We start from the raw sequence: 19,721 nt of genomic DNA, 5'->3' as shown, positions 1-19,721 counted from the left end.
AATGTATGTTCAATGCAAGTAAGTGGGATTGTTAAATGAGAAAATTAAAGCTACACACCTTGAAATAAAATACAAGGCATAGTAAATGTAAGTATAAATAAGAAACATATTTTATCTTTGCTAATAAGAATATATCGGGTGGTAACAAGGTAGAAATCCGTCTCTTTTGCGCTTTACAACTAAAAAATAATTGCATTTGTCGAAATGGACGTATACGTCTAGAAATCCTACTTTCGGTTTTAAAATCAGAAAAAATAATACATTTCTTGCTAACTAGGCCATAGATTTAATTACAGTTCTGCACACTTTCAAATTGCATGTATTTGTATTGATTAAAATGTACTTCATTTCAAGGTGTGTGGCTTTAATGAAACAACTACAGATCGCAATACAATGGCGTTGGTTTCAAACACGCTATATTGGCTTATGATTAACACGAACACACTGTTCTCATAAGATACACACTTTCATTTGAGCATAATGAAATGTTTTAAACTTTATAAACTTCCTTTTGCAAAGTTGTAAAGATGGAACAACTGTTAGTAAAACAGAGGTAAAATTATACGGTTTTAATACCCGATTGTGTAATTGAGTAGTTTTTATTGCAAAATTTATTACTTCGTTAATGTTTTTATATTAAAGCACGAATTTGTGCATAATTTGTCAATACACCTCTAAACAGAATGTAAATACACCGAATTAGAGCTCTTAAAGTAAATAAAAAGCAGGTTTTAAACCTTAAAAGTTACAGTCATAAACAATATTACAGAATTGTATCCGAATGTTAGCAAATAATTTGTTATCGCATATTACTAGCACAATTATACCTTTTTGTTTACATCTGAAATGCAGACCGCATGACTGACTCATGGTTTTGCAAAGCGTCTCAATGCGTGCTTAATATTTGCAACATGTCTTATGAAAATCATTCGACGTTTGTAGGTGATATAGAGCGGACTCCAAAATAAATGCTCAAACCTTTAATATTGACGTACGACATTCCCATGTACACTGTATAACTAACTCATGTCTTCTCACATTGTTTACGGGCGTACGAAAGGCGTTCCAATAATTGTCCTCGCATTTTGCGGCTTTGATATAAATCATTATGTACATTATTAATGATATCCGTGGCGATTCGATGTTTGGGTCAGATTTTTATACGCTATCGTAATAGTTTTTGATATTTTACACAGTTTGGCACGTTCGTTACGCACAAAACCCAGTTCCTCGTGCAGCCACGCGACCATGCAACCGGAAGTCACACCCTGGCGCCCGTTAAAGACGTTCTCCCAACAGAGACGGACTTCCTTGTCAACCCAACGTTCGGTATATTCCCACTTCTATGTTTCACTTTATTCAACTCAGCAATGTGAAGTTTTAAAATTTTCTTAAAATGATTTTGATACATTAGTATTTGGCTCTGTCTTTTCAATATTCGGCGTCTGGATAGGACTGTCTAACATGTTGAACTCGACTTTGTCTGTACCACATTATCTTTTTGGTGTATTCTATTTTACATTATGTATTTTATTTTTGGTTGCTTAGCACAATCTGTTCTGACTTTAAAAAGAATATTATTAAGTATTTGACTAAAACAGTATTTTAACTTAATTTGACTCTCACTTGGTATAACATTTGTTTTTCATGTATTGTGTGCTACATTCCGTTTTGACTTATCTTGGTTGTCGCCCTGTTAGATGGTGTCGAGTCCTTTAAAAAGCGAATCGTATATACATAAACCAGCTGTTGTGTTTTTTATAGCTATTTTTATGATTATTTTTTAAATAAAAATACTGTTTGGTTTGTATTTTGGCTATTTCGTAAATGTTCTTTTATATCTAATTTCACACAGCGCGAATAAATTAAAACACCTGAAGTAGAAGTTATTAATGAATATTAAACACATCTTGATGAAATATATATATACGTTAAATTGCAAAAAGAAGCTTAATAAAGATAACTTAGCAACGCAATCATATTAACCTATGAGCACCTTAACCTTTTGTCATAGAATTCATGCTTGTTGTCTTAAGAATATATCGTCACACGTCAAATACTAAACAAAAAACATTAATGGAAATAAAAACACCATTAAAGGATCGAACTTTCAAAATTTAGCCTTAATTTCTATGTGAGTAAATTTGCTTTTTAATATGTTGTATATATCGCACAAAAATGTCTTATTCGCTCGAAATATCATTACTTCAGGTAGTAATTGTGTTTATGGGAAAATGTTGTTTAATAGAGCTCTTTTACACAGTCTTTTAACATTTCTGTTGAGCATTTCCAATAAATACAGGATAAAACACACGTGCAGAACCAATTGAAATATAACTTACTTGTATGGTGAATTATCATTTAAGTTTAGTCACATGCAGAAATGTCTTAATATAAGAAACATCTGGAAAACACGAAAGAGTTGCAAACTTACTATAATTTTATATTTGATTTATCGTTTCATAATGAGACTTCTAGAATGGTTAAATATTGATACATCATGTTGTCATATTCGTAATCTGAGTGCAATAAAATACTTGACTTTCGAATATAATATTTATATGAATATTACTATCTTGAACCTAGGCAAGCATATATCTGATCAAGTGGCAAACATTCTTAGAAAGTATATGTGCAAACTAGTTATAATGTATGTAATTTTACAGAATAAGTGCAATATCTGAATATGTATATATGCACTGCAGATCGAGACTTGCTTGAGAAGACTATGTCAAATATCTCTGAAACAAGCGGCGAACATTTTCGGAACAAGCGACAGAGCACCGCGTACGAGGTGGAACTCTTCTTTGTCATCGACTTCTCCTTGTATTCATTGTACGTATATACGTTCCTTTCTCGATGGCAACGGCAGAACTAAATCTTACAAACGTAATAACAAACTTTTTTAGCAATTAAATACTCATTCAAACTTCGAAATTATCAACTTTAAAATCTCTACACGTTTCAACAAACGGAAGAAAAGCATTAAATGACGACGGTGATATTCACTTATGGATTTGTTCTGTACGCGTAAATATGAAAATAATATAATGTTAATATCTTTTATCAATCATTCATCGATAATCTGACGAAACCTATTTCTAACAAAGAGACATTGCATATGTTATTGCGTCAATTATATGTTCGCCATTAAGGCTTTATATATACCTTTGTCAGTTATATGTGTTTATGTTAAACAATAGTTGGTACAGCCAAACAACGGGGACAGAGGCTTCCAGAAAATCACAGACACTGAGTACCATCAAACAGTTCTACGCATTTGTATTAAGCTCGGTAAGATGCATGTAAACAAGAGAATACGATGTATTTTTCTCATGCAGTGTATATCGTTTATCCTTGATTGATTGAAAACATCTAAACATTAAACTAAATCGTGCTACTTTCTACGAGCTTGGGAAACGAAAATGTCCAATAAAGAGTAAGACGACCTTTGAAACCTCATGAATCCTATATTCATTTCTAATCAGTAATTTATACATTGTTCACCAGATGAACATCCGTTACGAGAGCGTCACTGGTTCCGGTTACTCCATCTCGCTGCGGTACGCCGGTATCTACATAGCAGAGGTAGGGTGGGTTTTACCACTTGGTTTTATAATATATTCCTCGGAAACGTTTAATTGTATTATTTACTTTATCTGCCGAATTGGCTAATCTATTTTGAGACCTTATAATTTCCCAATTTCGTCAATTTACCATGCAATGTTTAGGCCAGATGGATAAATGGGAGTTTCTTAGTGGTTACACAATAATTTTATGTTAAATGCAGAAATAGAAAACATGAAGTCTTCTGTTCATTTTCCAGCTTTGTCCGATTTACATATTTATTTATTTTTATCATAACGCATGTATATTGATCGCTATTGCTGTTGCATTTCCGAGGAATGCCATTGGAGAATAAATCGATTTAGAAAAACACCAACTATAATGTATTGTGCTTTTATGGTCCATTCTTCTTATTCATACCACTATTTTCTATAGGGCTGATATATAAAACATCATTCCACACATAGACATAATGTTTTGTTTTGCGCGTCCATTTATTTATTGATCTTTGTTTTGATCTCATAAGTCTTCAGTCTCGGAGTATAGATGGTAATCTACAATGGACACAGTTTTGAAAAAATATACATTTTTTCGGCGCATTTAATCTCTTTATTTTAAGTTTGAAAATGTAATGAAATCTGAATATATTTGTACGAGGATAGATTGTGATTGTTTTGAAACGTTTTAAATTATGTGTAATGCGCTTGAACATTGCTAGAAATAAGTCAACAAGAACAAGCATCAACATTGAATATCCTGTTATTTTTTAAGCTATTTTTGTATCCTTTGAGTGAAATTCATTCGATATCTTAACTGTTATAAAATAACCTTAGTGCGTTCACTCAGTATTTTAGACCGTGTGAATTACTTCTGCATGCTCTGGTATCCAACAAACGTTGTGTCCCCAGATTGGGTACGAAATAATCAAATGAATGATTAAATCAATATAAATATAAATAAATACATAAATAAATAAATAAATAAATAAGGCTTGAATGGTTGGTGAAATTAAATACTATTAAAATGGACCATTTAAGAGTCATGTTTAATTCAAACATAAAAGGTTAAGCAATCCTATTACGGAAATCCGAATATCTCGGTGAATGTGACTTATTGCAAGTAGAAGACTAGTTTGATACAAAGTCGGCAAATTAATTTCGACAGGGCTTTCTCCTTAATGCAATTGATTAAAGCACGTTTAAAATGTGTAGATCTATCTAAAGATGACGAATTAACATGAGCACAGCTGTATTCCGTGAATTTATATAATTTAAACGCGTTTTTCCCTCAACACCATTACATCCGGTTTTTGTGAATTAAATACTATCATATCTGCCAGTGTTGAGGAAAATAACAGTTTTATATCGACCATATCAGCCGCACTATGTGAAAAGGGGGTTTAATGCATGTGAGTAAAGAGTCGTCCTAGATTAGTCTATGCAGTCCGCACAAGCTAATCAAGGACGACCCTTTCCGCGTTTACTCGACTGCACAGGCCAATCTGGGACGACACTTTACGTACATGCATTAAACCGCCTTTGTTACAGAGCACGGCCCATATGTAATTCCATGTAAATTGTATTTTACAAATGCTTTTAAGCAACCGCATAAGCATTATTTGTTCTTGCGGTACAACTGGTTATGCGTGATTACTTTAACCGGCATAGTCTTGTCCGCTATTGAAATCCTAGATACATATTTCAATACATCGATAAAGACAACGGCTCCAAAATGATAGTTTTCCTTTAACACACAACTCCACATCAATTATATTTAATATAACACGTTTGAACACCAAACACAAAGTATGATAACAACGAGTAAAGTACGCATTTTTGCTAGCTTAGTTGGCCTAAGCAGGACACAAAACCCAGGAACTCTTTCGATTTATTGTTTATGTTTGTTAGACATACTTTTCTGTTAATGTCGCTCTTTTGTTGTTGGAATTTAATGTTATTGAATGTACAAAATGTACACATTGTCTCTGATAATTCATTATGACAAAAGTCACACGTTACTCTTCTTGTGCATGTTTTATGTCGAAATGATAAGAATCTATGTGGATGGGGCAACTATTTGTATGTTTTTTTTATTTTTGTCACATTTTCAGACGACAGCTGCCGCACCGTTCATCGAGGACAATTTACTGGCGTTTCAAGTTAACGGACGCAAGACATATTTAGCTTCTACCGTTCTCGGCACATTCAGGAACTGGGCAAATGTAAACCTCGCTAACAATTACAACTACGACCATGCTATCATGTTTTCGAAGTACGTATTCTTTAACGTTTAGCAAATAATTTATTAATCTGCGTATGATTTCATACCAAAACCTGGCCATGAATATAATTTTCTGTTTGGAGATTGTGGAAATATTCGAAATACAAGGTTAACCAAACGTGTTGTATCTGTTTATAGTATATCCTTGTCTGAGTCAGTAACGATGCTGTTGATATCTGGCGCTGTTGATGTTAAATGATATCTTTAAACTTTAAGTTACGAGATGGGACAGGCTCCAATCGGAACATTCGAGGAGAGTACAGCAGGCAAGTCCGCTTAAAAAGTACACTTTTCTAGAAATATTATCAACTCAAGACTTTGACCCTTCCTCAATCCGATATCTCAGTATTACTGTAAATGCTATAGAATACTTAACGTACAAAAAATTGCTGTTTAAAAACCGCAAATAGTTTTAAACTTCATTAAGTGATTTTTTATTATGGTATTAACCAAACGGAGAAAGGATGAAACAAAGCATGTTGTTTGCTTGCGACTAATATTAAATGTTAATCAAACGTATATATGAATAGTTAGACTGTTTGACTTAGTATTTTCTAAAATTAATTTCTACAGTTTGTGTTTGCACCGGTCGGTCGATCGCACCATTCGTTTCCGCGCAATATCTAGATAGATAACGTCTTAATCTGCAGCCAATCAAATGGATATGCTGGTAAATTGGAAGAAAATTACGCCAATTGAGTTTTAAAATTACATATCAATGTAAAGGTCGCAGGGCTTGCGTCAGTAAATTTATTTTAGCACGATATCTCGAGTATGCTTTGTCATTCGAAAATGCAAATTGATCAAGAGGTTACGTATGCTAATAACATGAACATTTTTTCCAATATAAAGAAGTGAAACTCAATCTGTTGCATAAGTATACCCAAACACTATTCAGAAAAAGCTAAGTGTCTTATCAATAGTTTGCTTGTTAGTATAGCCAAAAATAGAATCATAATACATTTTAAATCAGAAAGGCATATTTCCAGGTCGACTTTGCTTCACATTTGGCTAAATGTGGTGGAGATACACGTTTAACAAACGTTTATCAATGGTTAGCTTTTCTGTTCAAATCCTGTATATTCATTCAGGACTCGCATACACGCCCGGGGCATGTGAGAGTTATCGATACTCCATCGTCGAAGACAAGTTCGAGACCATCATCGCAACCGTTGCTGCCCATGAACTTGGTCACAAGTATGTTGATGGTTAGCTTATACAAAACTATATTTGTGAATATAGTATACCATTCACTACATTGGTATGTTCGGTACAGGATATTTATACCTTTAATGCCAGTGCTTGACAGGCTTTTTATTTTGGGTACACATGATAAACTAGTTTACCAATAACTGCCAACATGCCTGTGCGTATTGAGCTTTTTAAGCATGGCCTTTATCAGTTCTTAAAACACAACGCTTATCAACAGTGGTACAAGTCAAGGTCTTCCACATGTGGCCGCAATCAATATTTCATTAGAGGAAGTTCATACACACAAGTATGCAAACAAGTTTTTGCAAAGGGCTTATGAAAAATGGTGTATAACGATAATCATCAAGTGTAAGCATTAGGGTTTTTAAAAAACGGAATACGCCTGTGTGAACCTAAGAATTTTTTTAATTATTTTTTCAATGTGTATTGAACATATAATTATAAATGTTTTTGATAATAATGTGATAAACATGCGGTCACTCACCAGAAATTTGAACAAAATCAGTTTCAGCAATTGTGTTCTGAGTAATTATTATCGGGGATATTAAGCACGTATTTATCAGATTTGTTTCACTTGACATTGTATTGGTGTTTGATTGGCGCCCAGCGTTCTTTAAACTATGATTTGTGGGGTGTCGAAATTATCCTCCGATTGTATACGATGTTTGGTAATTCCGACACTCCAAATGTTTTCAAGCATTCCCGGCGTATATGGAAAGATAGATTCGTTATATAGAATTACTCTTTAAATGGTTGACGCAGCTTATTGAATATTATATTTAGCTCTCTCTATATTTTGTCAAGCAGATTATATAAAATTAGAGCTATTTAAAGATTTGAAGGTTATTGATTAATGAAATTGTATTTTTTTTAGATTAATTATATCGTTAATTGGATCACCTGTGATCACCGCGGATGCTGCTCAACCACCGTAAACACCTGTCTGCGAGGGTCATTCACGCGTTTTAAATGTACATGTACAAAAGAAAATCATATACTACATGTAGATATTATATGTATGTGCACACATATGCGTACTTAAATTTGAACAGTACATAACGTTGGAAACGTTAATCAAGCGTTGAGATGATCAATACTATTAACTCTTAATGGCAATGCCAAATATTTCGCGAGATATTTCAACTTTAGTTGAAATTCACCACGAAACTTTTAATTGAAATCAAATGATCTCATCGTTGTACACGCTAAAAACATTGTTATTAAGTAGTGCAACTATAGGATTTGCTACCAGTGGTGTAGGAAAACGGGTGTTATCCAAAGAAGAACAATTAGGATGGATAAAAATACCAACGGCGTGAGAACCTTATCCATATGGTCAAAAGGGTACAATTAGATTTAACTCGAAAAATATCGATCAGACATAAAAGTGTCAACAAATTTCACTATGAAAACAGGAATTTGCCAATGAGTCAAGTAAAACATAAATCAGATGTAGCCCAAATATCTTCTTTCTTAGAATAATTATTAACTTGCATTCATTCAACAGCGGTGCAAGTGTAAATGTAAAAAGTGGTTCTTTCTAAAGTTTTACCAACAATAGCTTTACAGTATAAGAGTAAAATATGTGGCATGTAAGCAGGCGTACAATAAGTTAGCTAATCAGCGTAAAATGTAAACATTCATGAGTCAGTAGGCAGTTTATGAAAATTGAGCAATTCAGTATAACTGTAAGCATTGTATTTCAAAAAAAAATAAAATACAATCACTAAGCTACTCGGCAAACGAGTACAAATTGAAGCAGAAGTTTAACAAACATTGTGCCAAATAACTTTGTTTAAAATTAAGCAGTTGTACACATATTGGGCCTTTTAACGTAATTATAAAAATCGTTTCCGTCAGCAATGGCAACGATACACACTTCGAAATATATTCGGTAAGCAGTTGACTCATCACAACAAGAGTTAAGATAGTGTCTGTACGAAATGGGATACAAAACCATTATACTAATATACGACTTTATTTCTAGTGGCGATACCATCGTCTGTATTAGCCTGATACAAACAATTAACACAGACAACTTGCTCATCAGCAGAATGCTACCAAAGTGCTCATCGTCAGTGGTTTCAAATCTAGCTTCTAATTACCCAGTCTTTATTAAAAAAACATCACAGGTTCGTGTTTTTTTAATAGTTATGCATTTATTTTACTTCCAGTCTGAATGCACAGCACGATGCTACAGGTAACGCGTGCGCGGATGACAAGTTCGTCATGTCACCGTCCACGTCTATTAGCGAAGATCAAACACTGACACGAAACCAGTTCCTGTTTTCGAGTTGCTCGATCAGTTACTTTACAGGATATATAGCGACACTGAACAGGTGCGCTCTCGCATTGGCAATATTCTCATTTAATAATCAATATACTATGTAAACGCAATTGATATGCTTTTGTTTTTAATCAATATTTTACCTTAATATTCATTAAAGACCTTACGGATAAGATTAAATGCACAGTGACAGTATTTTTTTATTATTTGGCGTTAAGCATGCAATTATGTTTCTATTGTTTAGCAACAACAACAACTGCCTGTCCACTCGTACCGCTAACTACGACACTTCTGACTTAGATCCATACCTTAGTCACCTTGCCGGTCAGGTGTATCCTCCGGACACTCAGTGCCAGTATATTCAGGGTGCGGGTTCTGCCCTTTACCGGGTAAATCTCCATGCATGCGGCTATAGTTTTTTATGTATCCACTGTGAAACACCTAACGCAGATATCTTCTACCTTCAAGAAAAAGTCCGACATTGCCACTTTTTATTATTGATATGAGAACGTCGCTTTAATCAGAAATGTTTCGTCTACATCTTAAAGTCAAAATTTTATGTTTTACTAGATTGTTGTATACAAACAGTACTATCTTCACAGTTGGCGTAATTAAGGTACATTTTAAGTACGGTTTGTTTTGTTTCAGGGCTATTACAACTATAATTATAGCAGCATTTGCACTTTGTTGTCGTGTATAATTCCGGACACAAGCAGTTATTCTTACCATTTGTCTTGGGACGGAACAACATGCGGAAGCGGAAAAGTAAGTTATGATTTCATGCACGCGTCGATATATATATTTGCATGTTAAATGATGTATGTGTTGCGTGATTTGATAATTATATATGTGATAAAATTCTAAAACAGTTCAACTCAGAAAAAGGTGATCCTTTTTTTCTTAATGTTGTATTGAATGCAACGAAACAATAAATAAATAAATGTGTTTGCTTTAGTTATTTTACAGATGAACGAGTTCTATAACCACTCTATCGTTATTGTCGTACTGTTTTCTAGATATGCATGGCCGGGCAATGTATTGCATCAGCATCGGGTCCGTCCATTACTGACGGTAAGATACTATACAGTGGAGATTGAAATACTTAGTAGGACGGAATTTTTAAAATAAAAAACAACTACGCATAGTTCATATCTATTGTATTAAATACAAAAATACGTACTTGAGAAAACATGAATTGATTTGGGAAGAATTCAACTTACAAAGCAATCTTACATTGACAGGTTCGTTTTATGTTGCCGAACTAATAACAATGATAGAAAATATCCCCTGTTCGGTTTTACAAGTAATACGTGAACCTATATTATAAATGCTAATGTGGTACATTACGTAACCATTTCATTAGAGAGATGCGCATTCGGAAACACCCCTGGTAACCTCCTCGGAACCCCGGTAACCACCTGTGCCGCCATCGTCGGGAGCACAGCGACCTCCTACAACTGCTACCAAGACTACTATAGGGAGCAATGCTGTGCAACATGCGAGCAGTACCGCCTTGCATATATCAATATAACAGGTATACACTCAATCCTTTTATATTAAGCTAATACTTGATTTGTACAAAACGAGTAAAGGAGAGTTGAGCTCTACATGAAAGAACCAGCATCGTCTTGTTTTCTTTTGTTTTGGCTGGATTTTCGCCGATTTCATCCGAATTTCAGTCACATCACGACGGTCAGTTTATAAACTCATAATTGTCCCGAATAAGCTGATTTTACCAGTTCTTAGTGCACATGTTTATGCGAGTACCTGACTACTGTTTTACTTTCAGAGGTATTGGTAGGCTATGCTACAAAAACATGCAATAAAAACAATACATATTATAGTCTTTATGGAAATGCTACTGCTTTACTTTCAATGAAAACTGCCTTCATTGAATGAGAGGTATTTGGTAGGCTATGCTATAAAAGCATTCAAAAACAACAATACATATAACAGTCTTTAACGCAGTTCCATGACTTGTGTTCCACCAATGACTTAAAAATAATTTTCAGTTTGAAACACTATCAACAGAGAAAGCTAATGATGAACATATCCGAACACTTTTCCTGTAGTTATAAGTAGATATATAGAAACTTTGTTATATAAGTTTGAGTTACTTTCGAAGCATGGTAATGTCCATATCTACGTGTTGATTCAAACGACCGATCCTTTTAAAAATACATACATGATTTTCAATTACAAATTTCGCATGGGAAGTAGGTTTCATAATTATCATTAGTTCATACATTTACTCAGCATTATTTAGAATTACGACTAGTACAAATACTATTCGCTGTATAGGAAATGGGCGTAAATAGTTTTTGAAATGCAGACTAACGCTCATTCTTGGTGAAATTGAAGTTATTTGCATAACTATTATTGTATGATGTAGCACAAACAGATTAAAACAACTTTAAATATCGTTTGTTATTACTATAGTAACTATAAATGATCGAGTGAAGTACAAATGGGAAAGAAAATACGAAATTGTGTTTTGTAGATTGTACCTATGGAGACAAAGCGAGCTGGTGCTCCTCACTGTCACTTAGCGGTTGCTATAGTAACGCAGGTCAGTGTTGTCAGTCATGTCCGGCTAGAGCGTTGAGTATTCCCAGTAAGTACACGTTTTTTGCCACATAAAGTTTTGGACATTTTTACCGAAATGAGATTTTTAGCACACAATGAAATGCATGTATCATAATAACGTTAAAAATGAATATATGCAGAATATATTCAAACCGGATATTATACGAATTATACAATATTCAGTTATTAATTATAATAGTATTAGTAATCAAAATTTCATCACTTCAAAACGCAACATCATTGTAGATTGCCCTTATGGAGACCGAGCATCAGGATGCGATGTAACATTATGCCCCTCCTATACCGAGAACACAAGAACTGTGGGCTGCTGTCTGACATGCGCACCTGCTACCACTACAACTGCTACTACAACTACTACAACTGCTGCCACTACAACTACAACAGCTGCTACAACTACTACAACCGCAGCCCATACCACTACAACTGCTATTCCTACCACTTCAATTGCTGCTCCTACCACTACAACTGCTGCTCCTGCCACTTCAACTGCTGCTCCTTCCACTTCAACTCCTGCTCCTACAACTACAACTGCTGCTCCTACCAATTCAACTGCAGCTCCTACCACTTCAACTGCTGCTCCTACCACTACAACTGCAGCTCCTTCCACTATACCTGCAGCTTCTACCTCTACAACTCCAGCTACCACCACTACAACTGCTGCTCAAACCACTACAACTGCTGCTCCTACCACTACATTATCTGCTCGAACAACTACAACAGCAGTTACTGCCACTTCAACTGCTGCTCCTACCACTACAACTGCTGCTAATACCACAACGGCTGTTGCTACTACCACAAAAGCTGCTACAACCACTACAACTGCTGCTACAACAACTACAACTGCTGCAACTACAACTTCTACTACTACTTCTACTACCATTGTAACAACTACCACTATCACTACAACAGCTGCTCCTACCACTACAACTGCTGCAACTACCACTGCAACTTCTACTCCTAACACTACAACTGCAGGTTCTACAACTCCAACGGCTGCTCCTATCACTACAACTGCTGCTCCTACAACAACGACAACTGCTGCTCTTACCACTACAACTGCTGCTCCTACCATTACAACTGCTGTTCCTACCACTACAACAGCTGCTCCCACAACTTCAACGGCAGTCCCTACCACTACAACTGCTTCTTCTACCGCTAAAACTGTTGCTTCTACTATTACAACTGCTGCTCCTACCACTACAGCTGCTGCTTCAACCACTACAACTGCTACTCTTACCACAAAAACTGCTGCTTCTACAACTAGAACATCTGCTCCTATATCTGCAACAGCTGCTCCTACAACTACAACTTCTGCTCCTACAACTACAACAGCTTCTCCTACAACTACAACAAATATTCCAACCCGCACTACTTGGATAACAGTACGATTCCCAGTTAATACCACCAACATTAATTTCGATGATCCATTTTCCATTTCCATCAGAAACCTGAAGATAGACCTCAGAAATCAGGTTTGCAACGCAGGCATTGCATATTTTTTAACACACAACTCACGCCTATTACATGTTTTGTATATTGCGACTTCAATTTTGTGTAGTTCAGGATTGTTTATGATGCTATTTTTAATTAACTGTTAGCACTTTTAAGAGTTACCTTCCTCACATCTACACATCGACACTATCGAATACAGCAAAATACTTAATGTATTTTGCTGTTGTACGACAGCGCGTTTAAATCGTTACGTCAATTTACTGTGTATCGCCACCAGACACTTGTACGAGCCATAATGCTATGTATTTAATTATTTAATTATACTTTTGACTGGCATGTATTGTTCATTTAATTGTTATTTGTTCGCAATTTCTCGAATTCTCTCAGTTGTACGATGTCGTTATTTTAATTGTGATATTCAATTAACGCATCAATCCACAGTAGTAATTAATTAAGTCTTTACTTACATATTAGATCATAAACGTATGTTGCAGTTGCTGCTCGTGTACCGCAACATGGGGCGAAGAGTAAGAGACATAGTCATAATTAACCTGAGGTATGACCACTTGTATGCAAATGCTTCTGCAGTTCAACTCAATAGAATAATATAGATATAAATTAAATTACGTAGTACATACAGGCATTGCGGCTTAAAAAAGAACTGTAAAGGACGTGCACATATAATGCTCAATTTATTCTACCAACGAGTGCGTGGGTGTTGAAACTTGGTTATTCATCATGCATTTCAAAAGGCGCGGTGTTGAAACTTGCTTATATCTTATGCATTTAAAAAGGCGCGGTGGTGAAACTTGCTAATTCCTCATGCATTTAAAAAGGCGCGGCAGTCTGGTGGCGACGTACGAGGTTATTTACGAGGACACACCGGAATCAGCGATAGAATTGACCCACGCTACTCTAAGAATTGTATCTGGCAACCAAACCGTCACGATTTTGAACGAGACTGTGCCTGCAACTTCCGTTCAAGTGAACGAAACCATCGGTAATTAAATTTTCCTTTCCTCATGTCCGTGAAATCATAAATACATGACAATGATTCATTGGTCATGATAGCATGTTAAGATAGATGAATGCTTTTTAGAGAGTGGGGACGACCTGAGAATTTATCTTCTCGTTTGTGTATTGAAATTCCATGTTCTCTTTTTCCACTGTTTTGCGGCTAGAGGGATCACTGGTATAATTCGGTCAATTGGCAATAACCATATTGTAAATGTAACTACTTGCAAACAGTCCGTAATAATAGCTTGTAAATAAAGCTCTCTCGTAAACTTTATAGTATATGGCAATCAGCAGTATTTTTATGTCGAACGCTTTGCTTTGATTGTTAAACTAAAATGAATTTCGTTTCTCTAACCGTTAGTTCCGAATTTTCAGTTACCAAGGAGACGTTGAGTGAGAACGTGTGTCATCTATTTGTTGCCACCAGAGGCTGTGGACAGGGGTTCCACTGTGAGAACCAAGACGGGAAACCAGTCTGTGTGTACGTTGTATATTTGTCATTGTAAATATAATAAATATAATAATAACATTCGAACAAATGCAGACTCTCTTTTAATGTGCATTAAATTGTATGACGTATTTGTAAAAAAAAAAACTGTTTTTGCTTCATGAGCTTTTTCTATTGTTTTATTTTATAGCCATACATATATATGTCGCATTTTTTAAAGTTTATTTAAAATAGAGTGTAACATTGTTATGTACAGTTTTAACTACAATCAGGTCAGCTGAAAATTCGACATTAAAATCAACCGCATAATAATCCATTATTTTTATGTTGTTTTTCAGACGAGATGAAACAAAAGGTAAAGCTGTTTGTGAGTCATTGTTAGTATCGTGTTGAACGAGAATTTAAATAGCGATAAATAGCACATATTTGAATACCTATATAGACAAATGTTGCGTAATGTATATCCCGTAGTTTATAATCATTTTATGTGAATACAAATTTGATTATATACATGTAATAGCACATTAATGTGAATATGTAAGAGCTTAATGGTAGATAATTGTTCATACTTTTTACTGGCCTTATCTGTTTGTTTGCAGATGGTTTGACCGTCGTTATAATTACTACAGTTTGCAGTGTGGTTGTACTGTTTATCATAACTATATTCGTCTGCATTGTTGCGCGCTTCTGCCGTAACAAGAAGGCTGATTCTAAAAAGTTGAGTACCTTTTGGTAAGTCGATATTTTTACTCATAACTTTGCATTCACAATGACTAAAGTGCACATTTCATTGTTTATAAGACGGAAGTTAATCTTCTAAATTTCTAAAATTAAGTGGTTGGTATTTGGTGCGTCATCCTCTTGACTGTCACATTGAAAATGTATGACAAATCGGTACTGACACGTAAAGTTCTACGAGATGGCCAACTAATATAGTTCATAATAAAGTGATATCAATAACTGAAAAAACCTTATCGCGTCTTCATTAGTATGATTAGTATGACTTTAAATGCCAACGATAATTGTTTCATGATAGTTTTAAATGCTTTTAATTGGACGAGTGTTACATCTACCATACGTAACATATTGTAGGTTAATTTAAATGTCATATTTCGGTAAAACAGATAATGATATGCCAATGTTGCAGTTCCAGTGACGAGTCGCAATGGAAGGATATTCCAAACTCTATTACGCCATATTTGGGATACTCCAACTGGCGAGATAGAGCTATAGGTAACGCCCCTTATCCCAGAAGTGCTTTTGTTCACGGAAATCGATCAAAAGGGCCCTACTCTGCTGCTGTGTATGGTGATCACTTGCCGAGTGAATACGGTCCTAATGAGAGTTCGACACGAGGGTCGGAACACCGCCCTTACGTTGTGTCGGTGGACTTTCCGGACCATTTACGCAAATGTAATTTGTGGCAATTCATTTATTCAATGTTGCTGGAGTTAAACATGTGTACTTTATCAATGTAGCAATCATTATTGTTATCGTATATGCGTTAAATCAATAACAAAAGTATGATCGAAAACTTAATCAAGCGGCCGTTAAAAAAAAAGGGTCAGTCAAGTTAGTTGAGAAACACATTTTGCGCGTGTTATAACTATTTAGTTTTGTAAAGGTTAAATAATTTCATAATTACGTTGGCAATAATTTCCAACTTGTTAAATGATCACAGGCAGCGTAAAATTTACTCAAAGCAAAGTGTAATTACCGTTATAAACTAGAAACATATACGTATATGTATATTTGTGTTTTCTTTTATTTACTTACTTTATAGATTCAAGTTAAAAAACAACAAATAGATTTTGGGCCTTAAATCTTATTTTATTAAATAAATACAATCTCGAATTCCAACCTCTTTTGTCATAGTGCAATATTAAGATGAGAATGTGTATTGTTGCAGCATATGACAACGCCGCCTTCAAATCGGAAGGGCACTTGGGCTACAGAAAACAGTGAGTGGGTAAGTAATCAAGCAATGATGTGTTGCTAAAATGTAAGTACGAACAACGTTGACCTATTGTATCCACTATTGGTAGATATATTCGTTACTTTTTGAAGGTTTTATTAATGTGCAAGCTATGTTTGCACACATATAGTCAATCGTTTTAACTCCCGAGTTAGTATATTGGTAATCTAGTGATGTCTTAGTGTACTTTGTAAAGTATCTCCACAAGGAAACATTTGTTTTTTGTTTGTTTTAGGATGTCAGACTGTCAAATCCAAGCCGAAATACCAAAGTGTTTATATAAAGACAGTGGAATCACACGATCGTAGTATCAATAACGCTTGCTGTGGAAACAAGCCCGAAGTGTAAACTCATCTAAACATGAGATTTTGGACACAACGCAAATACGGAGATGTGTTCCATTTTTTACTATTGAAACATATTTGCAATTAAGGCGGATAGACAATTTTGTTATTTTAAAGATGTATTGAAATTATATTATGTAATATTTCAGTGTGTGTTGCTTGCTTAAATATCAGAATCTGCTCAAAGGTTATGTTGGTTTAGATTAACAATTGCACTGCATAGTTAATACGGTATTTATTTGCATTTGTATGTTGTATATATGTTACACATTTGGGAATACATGTGGGTACACGTACATGTGTATTTGAGTATAATTGGGTAAGGAAACATCGTTTGTCAATATCCGTTTGCTATACATATTTTCCTATCATTGAGTTTGATTGAACAATTTTAAATAGATTTTAAAAAAGGAAACACCACACAAATGTATACCACTCGATTAACAACTAGATATTTGTCACTAGCGGCAAATTCCTCTCATTTAACTTTTGTCTAAAACATCTGATACGTAAAAAAAACGTAAAGGAATATTATTATTCAGCAATATAAGGGAAATGTAGGCATTTTGCAATCCGTTAACAATATTCCTTTGTATTTGATTTCAATGTAGGAACTTTTATCACGAAACATTTTCGAATAATGCATACGTATGTGTTCATTAAAAATAAGTAACTTACACGCTTTTTACATATACTTCACTTCAATGGACTTGGTGTCATCACAAGCACATTGAGTATTTAATTCAATGGTGCGGTACATGTTAAATGCAAAATATTACACACTCACGTTATTTTATATATTGATATATTAAATTAAGCAATAAATGAGTAAAATTCTAAATGTAACATTGTCTAAATTAAAACTTACACATTCAAATACCAAGTAAGATGCGGTCAAAAGGAAAGGTAATTCATACACAGTAAAACTAACTACTTTTCACTGTCAATCAACGCATTGAACGTTTAAGGATCAGAGTCGATTGTTAAACACCCAAAGTCAAACGCCGTATGTCACACATTCAAAGATAAGTTAAGAATTCGCAATACATGACACATTTTAAGTTGAAAACACATAGTTACCCTTTCAAAATCCAATATGGTCTAACTACCGAAGACGCGTCGAGGCGGAACTCCGTCTCAGTCCGTATTGCAAGGTGGCCAATGTTAAACTTCCGGTTGCAAGTTCGGGTGGCTACACATGGAACTTGAACGAAGGTAACAACACGTTTATACATACATACGTTTAAGTGTAAATACAAATTTGTATAAACACCAAATGAAGTGATCTCACCGCAAAGATCTCACCGTAGCAATTTATGTCTTCAATAGACATCAATGACATCTAGCAAGTAAAATAATATTAAAGTAGCACTCAATAAGTCTATATTTGTTAGGTAAATTACCCCTTACATCTGCAATACCGAATGAAATACAGATCGATTAAAGTCTCGAATGTATGTGGTGGTTCAGATATTTGTCTCTTGCTGTGTATTTTGAATTTATTGTTGGCTGCATATGGTACGAAATACAGAGATAATACTTTCTGATTTAGGGGCAGTTTCATAATCTTTGGAAATCTTTTTTCAGATTTTTTTCTTAAGTGTTTTACTTTGTGTTAGTATATCATAAAAATACACACATAAAACCTACAACAACTTGAAACAAAGTTAATCTTCTGATAGATACATATGTTATTAAAAGGCACCGATGGACCCATGTCTGGACAGACATATAAACATCTTAAAAACACATATTTTGAACAAAAGAATATAATATAATATAACATAATAAGCAATCATGATAATCTTAAAATGTATCCCGTCTTAAAAAAGGACACACAAACTTATGTTTTAGCAATATATCATGACATTCAGTGAATATGTAAAATAAATATCACGAAAACGAATATGTTTGAAGGAAACTTTATGCCAATAATTAAGCTTACATATTTACTATTTGTTTATTTTTTTGTCAGTTGCCTTATAGAACTTATTATTGAAATTACATTCATTCTAATAGTTTTCAATAGTTATATTTATATAAGTATACACATTTAACGTGCATACACATCAATAATTGTCTGCCGTATATTTAATATTGCTGAACAGAATGGAAGTCTGTTTTTAGAGAATACTCTAGTTTGCTCGGCATCTCAAAGTCGACACGGGCTATCATTAATGAATTCTATAAATGGAGACAGTAATTCATCTTTCACAAGCATAGCACGTGAAAAAGGGGTGAATTGTAATATGTTAATGTCGTAAAGATACACAACCACAGCGTCTTCATCTTCCTGGATAACATTGGATGTGATTTAGTAATACTAAAAATATTTTTCTCTGAATCACAAAGGTGTCCGATGGACATTTACTTTGCAGAACACATAAAGGTCACAAATACGGGCAAAATAAATGTAACTTTGTTTGGAGGTAGTAAAGTGGATTAATTAATAGTTGGTTCTATAATCCAAAATTAAATAATCAAACAAGACTTAAAAGTAGACTATATAGTAGTGCAAACTGTTTCAAATAT

The 19,721-nt window shown here is 34.5% G+C and overlaps 1 protein-coding gene across 3 annotated transcripts in view; it reads left to right on the top strand.

Moving 5' to 3' along the window:
• Nucleotides 1-17,485, top strand: part of LOC127879855 (streptococcal hemagglutinin-like) — a 44,797-nt gene extending 27,312 nt beyond the window's left edge. For 2 of the 3 annotated variants that reach the window (XM_052426922.1, XM_052426923.1), the window contains exons 5-26: nt 1,197-1,329; nt 2,706-2,835; nt 3,204-3,294; nt 3,511-3,588; nt 5,678-5,838; nt 6,064-6,113; nt 6,939-7,044; nt 9,234-9,398; nt 9,591-9,735; nt 9,995-10,111; nt 10,363-10,417; nt 10,710-10,880; nt 11,847-11,960; nt 12,179-13,425; nt 13,900-13,961; nt 14,242-14,405; nt 14,798-14,903; nt 15,209-15,225; nt 15,470-15,602; nt 16,018-16,283; nt 16,780-16,839; nt 17,081-17,485. In XM_052426922.1, the coding sequence (XP_052282882.1) occupies nt 1,197-1,329; nt 2,706-2,835; nt 3,204-3,294; nt 3,511-3,588; nt 5,678-5,838; nt 6,064-6,113; nt 6,939-7,044; nt 9,234-9,398; nt 9,591-9,735; nt 9,995-10,111; nt 10,363-10,417; nt 10,710-10,880; nt 11,847-11,960; nt 12,179-13,425; nt 13,900-13,961; nt 14,242-14,405; nt 14,798-14,903; nt 15,209-15,225; nt 15,470-15,602; nt 16,018-16,283; nt 16,780-16,835 (3,567 nt within the window). In that variant the 3' untranslated portion in view covers nt 16,836-16,839; nt 17,081-17,485. The remainder of the gene's footprint in view (nt 1-1,196; nt 1,330-2,705; nt 2,836-3,203; nt 3,295-3,510; nt 3,589-5,677; nt 5,839-6,063; nt 6,114-6,938; nt 7,045-9,233; nt 9,399-9,590; nt 9,736-9,994; nt 10,112-10,362; nt 10,418-10,709; nt 10,881-11,846; nt 11,961-12,178; nt 13,426-13,899; nt 13,962-14,241; nt 14,406-14,797; nt 14,904-15,208; nt 15,226-15,469; nt 15,603-16,017; nt 16,284-16,779; nt 16,840-17,080) is intronic. The other variant, XM_052426924.1, reaches the window with a different exon arrangement.
• The last annotated feature ends 2,236 nt before the right edge of the window (nt 17,486-19,721 follow it).

This window comes from Dreissena polymorpha, chromosome 4, assembly GCF_020536995.1.
Source record: "Dreissena polymorpha isolate Duluth1 chromosome 4, UMN_Dpol_1.0, whole genome shotgun sequence".
Classification (NCBI taxonomy): domain Eukaryota; kingdom Metazoa; phylum Mollusca; class Bivalvia; order Myida; family Dreissenidae; genus Dreissena; species Dreissena polymorpha.
This window is presented reverse-complemented; position numbering and strand designations above follow the sequence as displayed.